The sequence below is a fragment of the Sceloporus undulatus genome, chromosome 6 (assembly GCF_019175285.1).
Source record: "Sceloporus undulatus isolate JIND9_A2432 ecotype Alabama chromosome 6, SceUnd_v1.1, whole genome shotgun sequence".
In the NCBI taxonomy this organism is placed as follows: domain Eukaryota; kingdom Metazoa; phylum Chordata; class Lepidosauria; order Squamata; family Phrynosomatidae; genus Sceloporus; species Sceloporus undulatus.
Window position 1 is genome coordinate 16,385,392 of NC_056527.1, and position 19,368 is coordinate 16,404,759.

Consider the following 19,368-nt stretch of genomic DNA (forward strand, 5'->3'; position numbering starts at 1 on the left):
GGCTCAACAGTGGGAAATTGTGTATGTGTGACAGAGACAAACACAGTCTTGCAGTGACTTCACAAAAATTGTCAGTTTTCACATACAGTGTTCCCTTCCTGTCTATGGGGATTCACTTCCATCTGCCCCCACTCCCACACAGATGGTAAAACATGCACATATTATTCAATAGTTGTGATGTGCACACAGACACATCAGTTCATCAATGTGCACATACCACCAGACTGATCTGAGTGAGGTCAAATCTACAGATTGCCAGCCTGCCAATACCAAGAGTTCAATGCACACCTTTGTGAAAACAAGAAATTCCTTGCCTACTCACTTGCTGACATTTTTATTTGCCGTAGGTGAACTGGCAAGAGGCTATTTACAAGTCTTTGCTAACACTTCAATATTCACTATGTCTTACAGTTGCACATTTGAGTTCCCATGGCAGCAAGAAATTACAGGTTGGTTCTGTGTTTAGATTGCAGGTTCCTAATGGCTCTGAGCCTTTAAAGATCAGATGAATCTAATTAAATTTAGGAACAAAGTATGTTATTGCTTCCCCCTCCCCTCCAGCTATGTAATCTCCCATCACCTAACTTAAATGACACAGTTTTTCTGTAAAACCCAAGGTCAGAATTGTTAAAAAATGCACTATATCCATGGTCTTTGGTCCAGGCCCCCTGCGCATTTAAAATCCACAGTATTTCAAAATAAAGAGTGAAGCAAGTCAGCAGAATGAACGGCATGTTGAAATGCATGATGGCCATGGTGGTGAATATTTGTTGCTCTGTTGCTGTGCAGTGGCTTCTTGCAACACAATTTGCTTTGAGTGCAACCTTATTCTCCACTGGTGAAAACTGAAGGAGGTGGGAGGAGTACTTAGAACAGCTCATCTGGGCATTTTTGTAAGCCTTTTTTTTGGGACTTGTGGTTGAAGCAATTCCACCATTAGTCATAGGAAGCTCAAACATGCAGTACGCCCAAGGAAAATTGGCCAGTGTCTTCAAACTGTAGCTTGTTGGGTGCATTTTTTAAAATGAAGAATAAAAACTTCTAGTTTTTGTAAATGTGATATTACATAAAGGGTGGGTGGAGCAGGGTAGATATTTTCTTGTTTCAAGCAGAGATGTCCAGTACCCTGCTTGCTATGTCTGTCCATTTGGGAACAATCCAATGAAAACCAATTCATTTGGAGGACATCTGCTGGCTGTATGAAACTAATCTGGTGGTAAATTGGTTCCATTCTGAATCAGCGAGGGCTCTAGCCCATGAATTTTTCCTCTTTATTGACTATCTGTAGTTATTTATTTATTGGTTACAGGCATATTGTAGGAGAGGCTGCGTTTTGCTTTTGCATGAGTCTACAGGGGTAGGCAAGATTCTGCCTCTACTCTTTCCTTCCCGCTGGAGGGTTAACTGAGTGCAAACTTTGCAGTTTGCAGTAACTGAAGTAAGCCGAGGAAAATGGGAGGAAAAGTGAAAAACCAAGACAATTTAAAAGTACTTGAAAAATTGGGGCAATAGAGGTATTATTGGGACCATCACTGCCAAACTGGGACAGTTGGGGGTTATATCATGAGACGCACAATTAGAATATTCAATTTTTGCCTTGATGGCAGGGAAAATCAGGAGTTACAAATAGGGGGTACGTCAGGCCATTTCACACAACACAATTACAGCACCATAATTCATGATTCCTCTTTAACTGCCATGACTGCATCCTATGGAATCCTGGGACTGGTAGCTTGGTGTGGCTGTACAGTCTTCTGTCTCAGAATTTTAAATGCCCCTGTCTAAACTACAGCCCCCAGGATTCCATAGGATGAAATCACAGCAGTAAAAGTGGCAACATAATGCTATCATTGTGCAGTGCAATAGGTCCCTGCATGATCCTACAGATAATTCTGTTGTTTGAGGCAGCCCGATTGAAGGTTTAAAAACCTGATCTGGAAGCACTCTCAGTCCTTTACTTCATTGTCAGATTCCATGTCATGACTCAATGGGTGCAGATATGCTCAGATAATTGGCTCCTTATTGTTTCACATACTGGAGGAGGAGTGGCGTCTGGTGTGTCCAGGGAGCAGTGAATCCACTTTGGCTTCTAATATGGATGCAAATGGGACTATCTCATATACTGGACACTATCTCAAAAAATATTGAACAGTTGAGATAGTTTCCTTAAAGTCCAAATGACAGTCAGGAGCAGATATACCACCGCAGTGATGTGACGAACACCATTAGCCCGTAACATATATGAGCTTATTAAAACAGGGCTTCTCAGGAGATGACTGGGCTACTATTCCATGTCAGATCAGTTTTGGTAAGAATTTACTTCATCATATTACAGGTGGAAAGCATTTTAATTTTTAATGTATCTGAGCGGGGGAAACTGATAAATTTATCCATTGTTTCAGTGCTTTGTTCACTCAACTCTTCAAATTCTAGTTGCGACAACACCTGGTCAATCTTGTTTAAGGTCACCAGTTATGGTTATCACCTCCTTCAAAAAATACATAAAGGAGCTCTTTTAGCATCTGTTCAACATAAACAGCTATACTGGAAAAAGCTGGATTTTCTGAACTTTCCCTGTGTGGACGGGCAAGAATTTTTTTCCAGTTCATTTTTGTAGAATTTCTGGTACAGAAAGCTTGTGATTTTAACAAGCTGAATGTAGGAGAAAGCCAAATGGATATACAGTCACCCCTCCTTTCTTGCGGACTTGAGGTCTGTGGTCTTGAATACTCATGGGGGGCATGAATATTTTCAACAGGGAGCGCCCCCACAATGTGCATGTGTTCATAGGCATGCATCCCATTCAAGTCTGTGGGGCTTGAATATAGGCGAGTCTGTTTTCGCAGGGGGTGTGTCAAATGGACTCCCCATGAAAACAGAGGACCAACTGTACTTTGATATTAATATCTCATCCATAACCACCTGTTCGCTTTTCCACAAATATTGTTAATTCAGTGGTAGGCCACAGCTTAGGGAGTAAGGACCATCCCCTCTGCATCTGTCCAGCATCACAATGGCATGTTTCGGTACACTGGAAGCAATGTCATATCACATCTGGCTGCTATTTTGACCAATTTTGTTTTTTGGGGGTTGGTGGAAACAAACCAATGTCTTTGTAGGTAGTTTGGGGCATAAATAGTCAAAAATGTGCATCTAGGTGCTTCTAAAGAGCTTTTGGGGCAACAGTCAGGGGTCCCAAGGGCCATAGATGGCACACTGTCCTCCTTATGAGAATTGACCATCATGAAAAACTGTGGAGCTAATGTGGCATGTGTAGGATGGTTTTCCTATTTGGATAAAGTGTGAGTAGTTGTTTCTTCCATAGCATGGAGATAGTTATGAGCAATTGTAATTATCTCCTTGTTCCAGTAACAAAAGTACAATCACATTATATTATAACACAGCTACATCTTATGGAAACTTTTTTTGTGGTGCTAGTTTACTTAGGGTTTATCCCTAGTTGATGGTGTATGAGTAACATTACAAGTTCCAAGTTCTGCGTTAGGCAATGTTTCATACTTCATCCTGGGTGTTGAGAGTGTGTTTTGTATCAAAAGCCAGTGTCTTAAGAGCATTCAGATTTAAAAAACAAAAAACAAAAACGTAACTAAAAGTGGCAATTCAATAAGGATTCTGGATTCCAAATCCAGACACCAGAAGTTCCGTGATTGATTAATTACCCAGAAAGAAAAACAAAGAAACAGACTGAAGATGCTGATAAGAACTTTTTTTATGTTATTCCAATAAAAAATACATTCATACAGAAATATAACAATCTTGCAAAAAACAATTTCAAATAAAATCTTGTAAAACAATTTTTTTTACAAAAATCTTACAAAGAGATTCTTTAGATAACAGGGTGCTTTCAAAAAACAAACGAACAAAGAGAAAAAAAAAAGAAATTGTTACGAATAGAAATTTTCTTCTGAAATTTCAAGCAATTTTTTTTCCTTTCAGCTTGATTGAGGCTCAGTTATCACCTGAACAAAATGTACTTGTTTATAAACAGAAAACGGACAGCCATTTATTCATTTTGGACATTTGGCAAATAGCCCTGTTGAAAATTTTTGATATTTCACAACTTTGGGGGGGGGGGGTTAGGGAATGTGAATGCAAGGAACTTAAAAAAAATCCTGTTTTCCTTTTGTTGCTATTGTGGCTAAGCAGAAAATCTTACAAATGCATTTTTAAAAGACCTCAAAGGCAAATCCTACTCATGCTCAAGCCAACTCCTCTATAATTGCCTTGATCCATACATGAAGATTCTGATCAAAGTGATTCCTGATCTGTACTATAAATTGGAAAATTCCTCAGGTGTGAAATGGTGTTTTCCCTTTCATCTAAATAAATTAGTGGGTTTATTTCCCCAACCATGAAGGAAGCTCCATTCCCCTGCATGAAGGAAGCTCCATATTTACATTAGAGCAGAGCTCTATAAGACGGTAGATTATACTCCTGGAGTATTTTTTACATCAACAAAGTGCACATTCAAAGCATATAAAAAAATCAAAATGCCATACAAAAAATAAAATAAAAACTGTGTAAGGCTGTGCATTGCTTAGAATTTGACAACCAGTTGTCAACTAGCATGGTTTTGAGATCTAGTAATCTCTGTCATCATTTCCAGGAAAAGCTGACCAAAATAGCAAGAACTGAGCTACTGATGCGGTCTCTAAGTATGCCAACTGTCATCAGTAAAACTTGCTGGGTTTAATTTGTGAGGAAGGACTCTTTCTAAACTTGCAGAAAACCACCTTGCATTGTCAAACTAAAAAGGTCAGCACCAAAGGAAACAAAAGCATAAGCACTATGCTTGTTTCTAGATCTCCTGAAAGAGCTTGGAGGACAAAAGCAAGGGGCTAGATATTATTTCTTTACTGAACTACCTGTGGCTGTGGAAATGGTACTTTTAGATGATCTGAAGAAATCCAGGCCTAAATCTATTTGTTAATGTCCAGCTAGAGAAAACTTGTTAAATTTATGGGAATTTGGTAAACTACATGTTCCACTGATTCAATGGGGGGTCTACTCTAGTTGGGATTAACAAAGGGATGTAGGCTTGACATAGGCAAGCTTGGCTCTCTAGGTGTGATTCCAGTCCAATATCCTACACAATGCATCATAATTTAGCCTAACACTAGGAACAAGAGAAAAGACCAGGAGCAAGGGAAATGTTTAAAAAAAAGTGGTAAGAGTACTGAGATTTTTTTTGGGGGGGGGGGGGAAGGAAACATCACACTGAAATTAGAAGCCAACTACTGTATTTATTTATTTTATTTCAATGATTTACATCCCACCTTTCTCCCACAATGGGATTCAAGGCGGGTTAAAGGATGAAGGGCTCACATGCCTAGGGTTGCTAGAGTGAAAACTAGAGATGCCTCCTCACTCTTCAATGACTGTGTAGAAACTGGAATTTCAGCAGGGTAACCAGATAACAAGCAACACCTTCTACAATTTCTTCTTCTACACAGGCTTTAAAAAGCCAGGAGATATCTCTGGTTTTCACACTGGCAACCCTACATGTACCACCATCTAAAGATAAAATACCACTCCCATTGCTCTGATGTCAGAAAGACGGATTGTAAAAACTTGTCTTTTTGGTTTCCATTACAAACTTGCCCCAAAATTGCAGCTGCAGTCACACACATTGCACCACACAAGGAGGACCCACACTGCTTGATTTTGCTTGAGCATAGAGATTTTTTGTTTAGCATGCTTTCCCTGACCCCAAAATGAAATGCAACAGCTTTGTAGTGATGCAGCTTCACAGAGACAAGGGAAAAGCACGTGGTTGCTCCCTTCCTTTGATCTATGCACAATACTTTTTAGAAAGCTACAAGTTAAAACAGATGAAATGTTAAGTATTGATAACTGGCTTTTCTTTATATAAAATGGAGGGAAACAGAGGGCTCCTTAAAACCTTGGCTATTTCCAAGCAGAGTTCAACTCAACCCTTAAAAATAATAATATATTATTATCTATCTATATATTTATATATTTATACACACACCCGCAAACACGCACACACACTCGCGCACACACACACAGAGCTACTGATATATATATTTATATATATTTATATACACACACAAATATACATACACTACAAACTTTCTACCCACTTGGTAACGTTTTGTTGCTGTTGTTGCTTTTTTCATTTTTCAAACCATATATTTTCTTTCTGTTTTCGCCAAGAGAAAGCTAGCTATATAGATGTGGAACTTGTGCCTTTTAAGCAAACACTTCTTAAATGTGTCTCATATTCCCACACTTTTAAATATGCATGAAAAAATCATATCCTCTGAAGTAGTTATATTTTCAGGGTGGGGAAGGAAGGTGGTGGGTTGTGCAAAGTCAAATGTAAAATAACGAAACCCAAACCAGGCATTTTCAAATGGGTAGATCTGGTCAAATTATTCCATGGAACTTTGGGAACGGAAAAAATATATAAAGAGAGATATTGTACTGGCAAGTTTAAGAATGTTTTATAAGCACACCTTGAACATCAGTCTATGTTCTTCCCACCTCTTCCTAAATATTATTTGATACAGTACAAGTGTCAGGTGACAAGAGAGCCTTAATGAAGCATACATCACCTATACCCCTGTATAAGACCTCCGACAAGAGATCGCATTGCATAAGGCACCATTATTAAGGTCAACAGTGCATTGACAGCTAAAAAACAGAAATTAGACCTCAAGGCATAAATAAAAGAAAAATAATAGCTGCATGAGAATTTTTTTCTTTTAAAAATCAGTTTCTAACCTACAGTGGTTTTATCCACCCAACAGGACCAAAATAATAATAATAATAAAAATTAAAAAAAAATCTGGATCTGGTTGTATGTAACATTAAACCAATTGCATTGTAGCAGCTTTGAACTGGAATTGAGGGGCCGGGGTGGGGAACAGAACAAAACACCTGCAGTCCTGATTAAAAGAATGGAAAAGCATATAGTTCCCCAGAACCATGCAATAACCTTTGTATTATAATGAAAAAAGTTATAGGTTGTGTTATATTGTAAATACACAGCTTATACAATGGATTACAAATGAGCTCTGTAGCAAGTAAAACAAGCTACTTGACACATTGCACATTTAATAGCTGGACCAGACACCAAAAGTTCCTCTCACACAGGATAAAGGGTTCCCTCCCTCCATTCTGGCATCCTGACTTGACTTCCCCTCCCTTCCATTCCCACCCCCCACGCACTTTCTTTTTAAAAAGGTGCAACACCCCATTTGCCCCTGCCCCTTGGGAATGATTGGTGATCACCCCATCTTGTGGTATATACTCCTCACATACATTTTTCCCCCCCCCCCCCCCCCCCCAACTTAGCTGACCTTCTCTCTTTCTCTCCTTTGGTTAAAAAAACAACCACAAGGGTTTTTTTTTAAAAAAACCCAATCAAACAACAAAAAAATAATGTGCCTCAGCATACAGTCGCCCAGTAGATCCTCAATAACATACAGTCGTCCAATCATTAACATTCTCAGTGCACGTGCTCACGGCAGAAGGCGTAGAAGCCACTCAGAAGGTTGGGTACCAGCGCAGGAGACCCACACCGTGCGGTCACTATGCCATTTCTTACATGACTTGTTTAGCCCTCTGAAGACCTTCCAAGGAAGAGAGGCCCTGGAGGCAACTGGGTTAGGGTGCAAAGTGGCATGCTTTGGCTGGAACACGCATCCCTTCTTTCAAGGCCAGTTGACCTTGAAGCCTCTTAGCCTGCAGGATTTGCCCTCTCCACCCATTCAGAGATGCCTCTTCATGTGAAGGGCCAGGTGATCAGACCTAGAGAAGCACCTAAATCAAAGAAGCAGAAGAGAATGTTCCGTTAGTTTGAGCACTGGAATTGGGGATTATCAAATTAAACTTCACATTAGCATTGGGAATAGCAGGTGGCATGGCGATCGACCACCAGACTCCTATGCTTGGGTGCAGGTTTTAAGAGACAAACATGGAATTTGATTTGCCCGAAACAGAGGCCTGCATATTATTCTCAGACTCAGTTATTGCTGTTGTGCCTTCACCTCATTTCTGACTTATGGTGACCCTAACACAAACCCATCATAGGGGTTTTTTGGCAGTATTTATTCAGAGGAGGTTTGCCATTGCCTTCCCCTGAGGCTGAGAGAATATGATGTGCCCAAGGACACCCATGGGTTTCATGGTCAAGGGAAACAGTTCAGCATTCAAACATTATACCACTTTGCTGTAAAATATTGCTATCAGTCACCTTCCTCATACATAGCTGCTAGAAAAGAAAATACTACAGAGATTGAGCCTCCTTTATCTGGAATTCCAAAATCTAAAATATTCCAAAATCCAAAACTGTCCACGAGTGGCTGAGACAGAGACCTTCACTTTTTGATGGTTCAGCATATACCAACTACATTTCCTGCACAAAATTACTAAAAAGATTATAAAATTATCTTTGGTCCGTGTGTATAAGGTGAATACAAAACATAAATGAATTGCATGTTTAGATCTGGGTCCCATTTCCAAGATATCTCATTATGTATACACAAATATTCCAAAATCTAAAATCCAAAACACTTCTGGTCCCAAGCATTTTGGATAAGAGAGACTCAATCTGTACATTTAAACATTTTGCAACTCTGTAGCAAACTTAATTTGCAAGCAAAGGCAATACCTGGAATTTGACTCCCATTACAATCCAAATTAGCTGACCTTTGAATGCAGCAAGTTATTGTCAACTAGATGACCACTGAATAAAGCTGTGGAGTGGTTGCTCTGCAATGTGATTGTTGCATCACAGTCACATGTTTGAACATGATCTGAGTGATACTACAATGGCTGTAATCTGGTTGTTTACCAGCTATGTTTACATTTTGCTCTAAACTCTAAGGAACTCAGAATGGCATGTTAGCATTGGAGCAGGCCCATGAAAAAGACCATGAAGAAGAAGAAAATATGTTGCACCTCAAAGGCCATCTATGCAGCTTCATATCTGAACTGTAATTTGAACCTGTTGGTGGAACACACTAGCTCAGTGGTGGAGAATCTTTTAGTGACCGAGTGCCCAAACTGCAACCCAAACCCCACTTATTTATTGCAAAGTGCCACATCCCTCTGGATTTCTAATGACAAACTCTAGTGAAGTCTGTGTTGGGAAGATGGTGCGAGTGCCCAAAGAGAGGGCTCTGAGTGCCATCTCTGGCACACGTGCCACAGGTTCGCCACCACTGCACTAGCTGATTCTTCTCCCTGGGGTGCTATCAACATTTCACCATGATAGAAAGCTGTTGAGAGTTAATCTAGATTCCAACTAAATGTACAAGGGAAGAGACCAAGGATAACAAAGTAGAAGAATGATTAGTTTGAAAAACACTTAAAATTTGATTGAAGGTGGGGGCAGAGCTGGAAAACACTTTCAAGGTATCCAGTGTTTCACACTTTCCCTGCAACTTTCACTAGATTTTAAAAACTACAATATTGACAGCTAACCCAAACTGCAGAATGAGAGTTTACTAATTTCTCCTAGCAACTTGTTCCACTATCATTATGATCTTGGGAGTTATGAACTTGCACTGCTAATCAACCAAAATTCATGTGAGAGCCATCAAAATGCATTAGCAGCAAACTTCAGTTGATCTAACTCTGGGACTGTTCCCACCAATTTCAAACCAGGAATGTGCAAATGGAATATGCAAATAGAGAACTGAAGGAACTGGCTTTCCCCAATTAGAGGCATAAATTATTCACTCAAATCAAAGGATTTATTTACCTATACACAACTGATGATAAAGCCACATGCTTGCTGCTCAATGAAGTTGGATGGTTTACATCTGACGTATGTCTGAATAGGTTGGACATGGATGCTTCCACGGAAGCATCAGAGAGGAAAAAAGTATGCAGATTAGAAAAAGGGAGTTGCTCTTCACGCACCTGTCACAGTGATTACATTTAAAAGGCTTGGCACCCGTGTGCTTTCTGAAGTGTCTGGTTAACTCATCACTTCTCGCAAAACGCCACTCGCACCCTTCCCATGAGCATCTGTAAGGCTTTTCTCCTGCAAAACAAAACATACCAGAGGTTATTAATCAACTGTATCTATCTCCAAATGAAGAAGAGTATTGATTCACTTGGGTTTCTTCCACAGGAAACAAGGCTCCCCTCTTCCATTCATAACAGAATGCTAAGTACTTCCGAGAACACTGATGGAGAATTTAGATGTTTCTAAACTGACAGCTTTGCTGCAGCAGCAAAACACTAAAGCCTGACTGGAAGATGCCAGTAATATAAGCCTTGCATGCTAGGAATTCCATAAGTGTATAGGATACAGGCTTATAAAACTTTTAGTTACTTGTTCATCTGGGGCAAGAAAAAATTGCCTCCAGATGATCATGTTATGGAAGCCTTATGAAAGGTAATCATCATTTTTTTTTTTGAGGTTCCAGTAAATGACATTGGTATGTGTCAGTGAAATGGGGGATGTAATAAATATTCATAAAATGTTGGCCTAACACAAAATATCAGCAATAAATAGACCCATTTATTATAACAGCAGTAAGTAATATGTGATTACGTGGGCAAGGAGCAGACCAAACTGCAAACTACTTGGTTTCAAGTCAATTTAGCCCTATTCAACAGTTAGAGAACTATATTACGCAGGAATAAACCAAGATGCTAGGTTTGTTTGGGAGATGACAGCCTTACTACCAACCACCAAATGGGGAAAACAAGTTTCATCCAAATGTTAGCTCTCCCCAAGGTTTCATTTCATTCCTCTCTATTTAAAGCTCTAGTAAATTTGAAAGAATAAGCCCCTGAACTGATAACTGAACTGGTAGTAAAATCTTTACACTGCATTAAGAAAACACTCTTGTAAAATATAAAGATGTTACATGGCACCTTTAAGGCTCATTTATTTTAGTGAAGTGGTGTTCTCTAAAAAGCAAAGTTAATAGTAAAGGAGTAAAGTACACATGGTTCAAACATCTTGGTGTAAGGGGGAGAAAAGTTGGGAAAATAAGGAATAAGAGACTAATATAACCTTCAGCAGCCATATTTGGGTTTAGCCTTAAAAGTGGAAAGCCAACAATTTAGAAAAGTAGATTTCTAGCCAGAGATTCCAGATCCTATTTTGCGGCTTTAACTGTTGAAAAGGGGACTTCTTATTTTCTTGGAAACTACTAAAAAAAGTTTTAAAAGAAGTTTCATTTCCATAGATGATGGGTCACAGAATGGTGTCATTTTGCCTTCTTCCTCATTGTGTCCAAAAGCTGAGCTGGGGAGTCATAGCACAAGTCCTCCTTTTTGCATTCTCTTCTCTTTGAAACAGCGCCTTGGAGGACCAGGCCTTTGGCTACTTTTCACATTTAACCAACTCTCAGGAACTGTAGAATATTCATGCTCAAAAACAAAAAACAAAAGGAGAGCTACTTTCACCATAAAAAATTTAAACAAGCCCTGGAGTGCCCATTCAACACCTTGTATCCTTTCCAACAAAGCTAAGGAATTGGGCTTTGATTTGAAATCCAATCGTCATGGTAGTAAAATTTGATCCGCATAGTGTGAACAAAATCATAAAATAATAAACTCCTGCAAAGTTCAAACCTCATCTGATTTAGGAAGCTATGTGGAGTCAGCCCTGGTTAGTACTTGGATGGGAGATCATCAACAAATACTGTAGGCTATGTTTCAGGGGAAGGAACTGGCAAAACCTTTTGAGTATTCCTTGCCTACGAAAACCTCATGGAATTCATGGGGTCGCTATAAGTTGACAGGTGACTTGAAGATATGTGTGTGTGTGTGCATACACACACACAAAGTCCAAGCATAGCTCTCAAACAGTTATTTTGCTTCTAGCTTAAGCATATGGGGTGAGTTTGCAGCAAAATCACAAGTCTTGGTGGTAGTGGTTTCAAGGGGCCAGGGTTGAGTCACTTCAGAATCAGTCCCTTGAAGATAAAAAAATTCCACATTTCTGAGAAATTTCTCAGTTTCTGATTGGTCACCAAGTTTCAGATCCCTTCTCTAGTTTTTACCTAAAGAAAAGATAAAAACTACCATGCACCTCCACAAGCCTATGTTAAAAAGAAAGAAACAGGAACCATTAATGCACAAAGCATGGGGGTGGAGAATGAACTCATTTCTTCAAATCTTTGTATACAGAAGTTTGCAACAGGCTTATGGAAAAGAATGAGGAAGTGATGCCTTGCATTCTGGGAAACCTCAGCAAATATTGCATCATCTCATGGCCTTGGGTTCTTGCTCCAGAAGCTGTGCAACATTATGACACTACCAGCATGAAGTGTTTTCCTTAGAGTTTTAGAGAATATGCAATTGCCCAGCCAGCAAAAACTAGATGTTAACATGGGATAAGGTCTAAAGCTGCAGATGAAAGGGAATTTTCATTTTTAATGCCCTTTTGGTGCATGAAGTTCTGTTGACTATGAGAATGATATTAGTAAGGGTGATTACAGTGACAACCAACTAATAGCTGGAGTCAGAAGTCCATAAGGAACCTAGGTGGAATGGCAGCCATCAGTATGTGTGTGTGTTGTGTGGCTTCAAGTCATTTCTGACTTATGGCAACCCTAAGTCCCTTAACCTACCATGGTTTTCTTGCCATGTTTTGGTAAGAGGAGGTATGCCATTGGCTTCCCCTGAGGCTGAGAGCATGTGACTTGTCCAAGGTCAACTAGTAGATTTCATGGCCGAGTGGGAATCGAACCCAAGGTCTCCAAAGTCACACTCAAACCACTACCCCCCACTGACTCCATATGTAGCATTTTAGGGCCCAAGCCTCAAAGAGTAAAAGTTAACTGGCTGTCACAAGACAACAGGAATATGTAGCTGGTTTCCTTATTACATTTAAATCCTATCTTTGTTTCATGAATGAAGCCAGTGAACTTTGGCAGAACCACATATAAGGTGCTCAGATCATCTCCTAGCCATCGACTGTCTAGATCAAGGGTCGGAATAATGCAACCCTGCATATGATGTTGAACTGCTACTCCCCACATTCCTCACCACTGGCTATACTGGTTAGGGCTGTAGGGACTTGTAGCTCAACATCTGGGTGGCCATGATTACCAGCTTCTACAGCCAAACATGCATAGTAGTACCTCATTTCTGTGTCATATGCCTTCAGATCATGAACCAGTATAAAAGAAAGGAATTCCAGAATTGACACAGGGACAAGGAAGAGGCACTCTTAATTTCAACCTAAATCCAACTGTAAATCCCAACCAATCATTGAATCAATGGGATATTCGTTGTTGTAGTTCCTTCACATTGTTTCCAACTTATAATGACCCTAAGGCAGATCTATCACACCAAGTTCCTCTTGATTCAATGAATTTAATCTAGTTAGGACTAGCAATTCTGTTTAATATTTCATATTTATTCCCTGCTTTGCTTTTTGGAGGGTAATGACACCAAAAGGTGTCCCAGACACAACACCAGGTGTCCCAGACATGTTCAGTTCCAGAAGGCCACAAGGATACTCACCTGTATGGGTACGCTGATGTGCTTTCAGATGTGAACTTTTGGTGTAAACCTTTCTGCACCCATTGAACTGACACCTGTGAACCCGCCTCCTCCCATCTGGAGACGCATCGCCATTGGCCGAGGATCCTTTTTCTGCAGTCTTTCCACCAGCGCTAGTACGAATTTTGCCTGGTGAATGCAAGTCACTGGGTGCACTATTCCATGGTTGAGAAGATGGCTCTTTGCCCAATTCAGGGGAAGAAGGAGGAGTCGATGTGACAGACGAGCTCAAGTTTCCCGTATTGGCCATACCCAAGACATCACTTATGGGATCAGAGGTAAACTTAGTCGTAGGTGAAAGTTCCTCAGAGCTGTCTGAAGATTCACTGCTGATATCAGAATTCAAACTGTTAGTCTCTAAACTCTGGCTACTCGTACTGTCCTCCTTTGGAACAGATGCAGTTTTCTGTTCTGATTCTTCCTTTTTCTCACGTGCCAGAATAATTTTGGTCCACAGATCCTCTTGGCTGTCAAATTTAATCTCAGAGGCCGACACGTAGCAGGGCTCGCTCTGAAGATATCGTTCCAGCTCTAAGCATGTCTACAAAATAAAAGCATCATTGTTGTTGGTGTTTTTAAAAAAGAACCTATAGCAATAAAACACACACTATGGAAATCCAACCAAGCCACAAACCTGCAAAGAGTGTTTATTTCTGGTTGCTAGGCTCCTTTACCATTATAGGCCACTCAACCTTCCTGTGATGACTTTTACAGTAAACAATGCAATTCCCAAGAAATGGGCAGCAGCTCAAACCCACCTACGTCTTCCAGCCATTTCTCATCGCACGTTGACTCAGTTGTCATCTCCTAGAAAGGAGATGTTCAAGGAGCTAGCGCTAAAGTCACACTCTTCTGACTCCCCCCATCATTTTAATTGTGTCTCTTTGTGCTAGTCAACATTTCATTAAACAAAGTAATTTTATTATGTTTGCAGAGAATGGCCAAATGGAGCTTTCACCAGCCAGGGGGAACATATATGTGTGCGTGTGTTTGTGCTTTTTTCGGGGGGAAATTAACACTACTTGGGACTTAAACTCAAGAGACGTGTGCGGCTGCAGTGGCCAACTATCCATATTCAGGGGGTTGTCCACAAAGCCAAGCCATTTCCTGCGCATGAGAATGCGGCCTAGAGGAGACATGCAAAGAATGCCATTCCCAAGCACGCTGGCATGTGCCTCACGTAACATGAGGCTCTTCTGGTGGAGGTTGAAGTGACCTTAAGCATTCCACCAGCTAAACCTTCAAAATTATATTGTGTGTAGCTGAGGTGAAAAGGAAAAAGGAGAAGCAAAACAGAGAGGAGAAATGGCAAAGAAGGGAGGAAAGGGAAAAATACAACTTTTCAAGTCCTGCTGGGAGCGCCACAACGAACCCAAGAACTTTTTATCTACTGGCCGAGAGCACAACTGTATGAGTCATCCTCCTATTTCTTTCACTGAATGCCAAAGGAGACTTCCTTTTTAAAATCCTGACTCTCTGCCAAGAAAATGTACGGTTCAAATATATACGCGAGAGGACATATAATAGTAAGGAGGAGGGGGGAAAAACCCTACTCTTTCTCCGAAATGAGACAAACAAGGCTTTGAGTGACACAAAAATCACCCTTCCACGCATACGCACAAAACAACAAGGAGCTTTGGAAGCAAAAAAAGGAGGAAGCGACGCAACGGTTATTTTTGAACAGGAGGGGAACAGAAGTTTCTGTACTTCGGTTCCCTCTACTATCAACATCATAAAGCTTGAGCAGGGCAACAAGGATAAGAGCTAAGGCCTAGGTGTTTGTGAACACAATTCCTGCCCCGCTCCAAAAAGCAGTTGCTGTTGTTGTTGTTGCTGCTGCTGCGTGCCTTCATGTTATTGACAACGTACCTTACATCTTACCCTTGTTACCCTGATGAAGCTTTATGACATCGACAGTCAAGGGAATCGAAGTACAGAAACTTCCTATCGTGGAGTTTTCTTGGCGAGATTTGTTCAGAAGAGGTTTGCCCTGGCCTTCCCCTGAGGCTGAGAGAGTGTGACTTGCCCCAAGTCACCCAGTGGGTTTCATGGCCAAGCTGGGTATCAAACCCTGGTCTCCAGAATTGTTCTCCAACACTCCTTTTAACCAAGAGTCCTTCCCTCATGTCAAAATTAGCAAAGCTGACCCCCCCAAATAAAATGCCACAAGTCCCAATAACTCCGCCAAAGGGTCATCTTAAGGAGTGTGTCACTGTGATTCAGCCTTTTCCCCCCATGCACCATGGTGGACACAACTTATGCACCCCTGCTAGCCTCCGATCCTATGAACAGGATCAGACTGTCACTTTCGACTCCTGTGGGAAGCAAAGCTGGGATAAACAGAAGTGGTAAAAGTGTGGAAAAAAAGCAGCATGCCTTAATCAATATTGATAGGTTTCCCTATAATCTGGCACCAGATCTGCACAGCCACTTTAAAATAAAAATAACCCTAAGAAGGTCAGGCGATGTGTATCAGTAAGGAAAGAGTAAGGGACTTTACAGTAAGGGCTGGTTAAACTTTCATATTCTGGGCTGCTTTTAAAATGCCTCCATTATGCAAAGCAGCTCTGAGAATGAGCTTGAAAGCTGGAGCAAAGGGGGGGGGGAGCAGTTAAAATGCTTTTGAAAGGTACCAGGATCTAGATCTTTTTGGGGAGGGAGGAAGAGGAGAGAAAGGGAGGGGGAAATTCCAAGATGCCTGGAGGAAACTACTTAGATCCATTTCAATCACGTACTATCAGGGCTGCCTCAGAAAGAAAGGGGGTGGAGAAAAATACAGTGTATATTTTCCCAATTTGGGGGGGGGGATAGAATTGCAAAACACGTAACACTTTGGATTGCAACCTTCTTGGCAGGATTGCAATAAAGAAACATCTCCATTGATTCGATTTAGACAATCTTTTTTCTTCTTCTAGGTAAATGATAAATTGGAGTGTACTGGAGAACCCAATGGAGAATAATAATAATAATAATAATAATAATAATAAAAACAGTAATTGCAAAACATGGACAGGGTTGTGACACTTTGGGTCGCAACCTTCTGGACAGGATTGCCACAGCTTTGCAAAGAAACATCTTCACTGACTTGATCTGGACAAGTCAATATCCCCCTTTAAATAAATAAATTTGAGTGTACTGGGGGGGGGGGGTAATAGTAATTGCAAAACATGGCCAAGGTTGTAACACTTTGGACTGCAACCTTCTTCTTGACAGCTTGGCAAACCAACACATCCATTGACTTGATCTGGACAAGTCAACCCCCCCCACCAAATATAAATAAATAAATAAATAAATAAATGATTTTTAAAAAATAACAAAAACAAGCCACCCAGACAATGCAACAACAACAACTCTAATCTTGTTTACTAAGCAATCCAATTAACTGGGACACCCCCCCCCCCCCCCCCAAATCCATGTCCATTAAAGGCTGCAAATCTCAATCTTTCCTCCATAGACTCAAAGCAATGGAGGGAAGAAATGAAAACAGGATCATTGTCATATGACTGACAACTGAAAGGGGGGGGGGAAGAAGAGAGTAGTTAAACAGCAAGTCGTTAAAACCTGGGTCCTCCTTAACCTCAGGCATGCAAACCATTCACACTTAGTGCAAAAAATAACCAATCCTCAACTCTTTGCAAAATGAAGGAGAGGAATAATAATAATAATAATAATAATAATAATCCAATGACAAGATTCCTTTGGATTGGCATCAATGCAAAGGAAAGACTTTATGTTAAAAAAATTAGATTCAAGGCAGAATGATCTATTGAGAGATTTATTTATTTATTTGGAGATGGGTATTTTGCAGATTTGTTTGGATGCAAGAGAGAAAAAAGAAAGGAAGACAGAGAGAGTGAAGCTTACAGAAAAAAGACACACAAGAAGAGCTGACAGCGCTGTTCTGAATAGCAATGCAGTGAGAGACTTCTTTCCCCCAGAAATCCCATCTAAAATAATAATAATAATAATAATAATAATAATAACAACCATGCTACACAATGCAATCTTAAGGCATGCTTGCAATCTTAAGGAAAATGCAAGGGTTCCTGAAGTCTTCCTAAAAAGCAAATGGTGTCTCTCTCTCTATCTCAGTCTCTCTCTTTCTAAGCCTGCATTTCATTTTGCACTGAATGAAAGACAACTCCAAAAGCCATAGACATCAACATAGGCATATTTATACATACATAGGTTTTTAATCCCCCCCAAAATTTACCTGTTGCCAATATTCCTCCAGAGATGGCAAAGCAGAGAAGTAACCAGTGTCGTGCACAATTTGCAGTTCCTGAAAGATGCTACACATTGGGAGCACATCCATGTCTCTGGATAATAATAATGATAATAATAACAATTGCTCTTGTGGTTATTATTATTATTGTCTTGTCAAGGGAGGGGTGAGGAAAGTTGACCTTCCACAACAACAACAAAAACAAAAAAGTCAGTGTCCACTCTGGAAGTCTTTTGGAAAAATCACCAGCAGCAGGAGAAAAGTCATAGAAACCAAGAGAGAGAGATGCCTTTTAATATATATAGGATGCTATTGCTGAGGTTGCTGCTTCTTCAATCTGGCTGACAGCTATTTACAAAGTCCCACTTCCTCCTCTGCTAGAGGGAAGGAAAAAGAAAATATAAAAACACAAAGAACACCACCAGAAAAATAATAATGATAATAAAAATAATATTAAAAAAATTCCAAGGAGAGAGGGAAAAATATTAAAAAATTATTATTCCCCCCCTGTTGCTGTTAAATCCTCTTGGGGTGCTTGCTTTCCAACAAAACCAGCCAGGAGAAAGACCAAAAAGCCCAGTGGCATGCAAAGTTGAATTGCACAGCATTAATATATATAGATTTATATATATATATATATATTTGCAGAGTCCTTTTGCAAAGGTGGCTCCTTCTTTGTAATATTTAATTTTTTAATTTTAAAAAATTAATTATTATTATTATTATTATTACTATTTCCCCCCTTCGACTCTTCCTGGGGCATCTGGAGCAGATCCCTTGCTCAGGAGCCTACTCAATATTTGCAAACACCAGGCTGACTGCGAATGGAGCCCTCTGCAAAACTTCCCTATTCAAAGCATCTCCTCCTCCTCTTTCCACTCCTCCCTCCTCCCCCTCCCCTTTCCCCCCTCCCTTCTCCTCCTTTTGGCCACGCCCCCTTCTCCTCCCTCCTCCCCGACCACCTCGTGATCCCATGACGCCGGCCTCGCCAACGCCGTCCAATCCCCGGCCCCGCAAACCCGTTCCACCGCGTTCCAATGATGTCAGCCTCGCCCAATGGGCGCCCGCGACGCATCCCGGCTCCTCCTGGCGTGACCGAACCCCTCCGTGACGCCTCCGACGATTGGGCCGATTCGAAATTCGAACGCGCCTGATTGGACGGCAGGGAAGAGGGCTATTTTTAGCAGGGTATATAAAGCCGGGGAGCCTGTTTGAGCGAGAAGGGACTCGGGGAGGCTTGGGTTGTTGTTTTGCGCGTTGCGAGCGGGGGGAAGGGAGGGCCGGGGTTGCAATGACAGAGGCGGCCGCCTGGGGCGCTGCTGAGCCGCTCAAGCAGCAAAGGCTCAGAATAAAACTTGCAATGAATTTTTTTTGCAATTGAATTTTTATTTTTGTTTCTTTAGTGGAAGAGGGAAACATGATTTTTTCCCTATTACCTGCATTTCCCCCCTTTGTATTTTTGCAGCATGCATGGGCACAGAGATACTCAAAGCAAACCATTTATTATATTTTAATTTAATTGTTCTTTCCTTATTCTGCTCTCAATTTAGTTCTTCCTGATCCACTTTGTTGCACCTGCTGCTTGCTTGAAGCCTTAAGAGTTTTCTTTTTTACACACA

General features: G+C 40.7%; 1 protein-coding gene across 1 annotated transcript; it reads right to left on the reverse strand.

The window, feature by feature from the left end:
• Positions 1–5,214: 5,214 nt before the first annotated feature.
• On the reverse strand, positions 5,215–18,580 carry KLF6 (Kruppel like factor 6). Its single transcript, XM_042474649.1, has 4 exons — positions 17,738–18,580; positions 13,486–14,065; positions 9,916–10,039; positions 5,215–7,809 (listed from the first exon to the last, which is right to left on the reverse strand). Exons 1-4 carry the CDS (start codon positions 17,837–17,839, stop codon positions 7,758–7,760), a joined length of 858 nt encoding a protein of 285 aa, XP_042330583.1. The 5' UTR covers positions 17,840–18,580; the 3' UTR covers positions 5,215–7,757.
• Between the last annotated feature and the right edge of the window lie 788 nt (positions 18,581–19,368).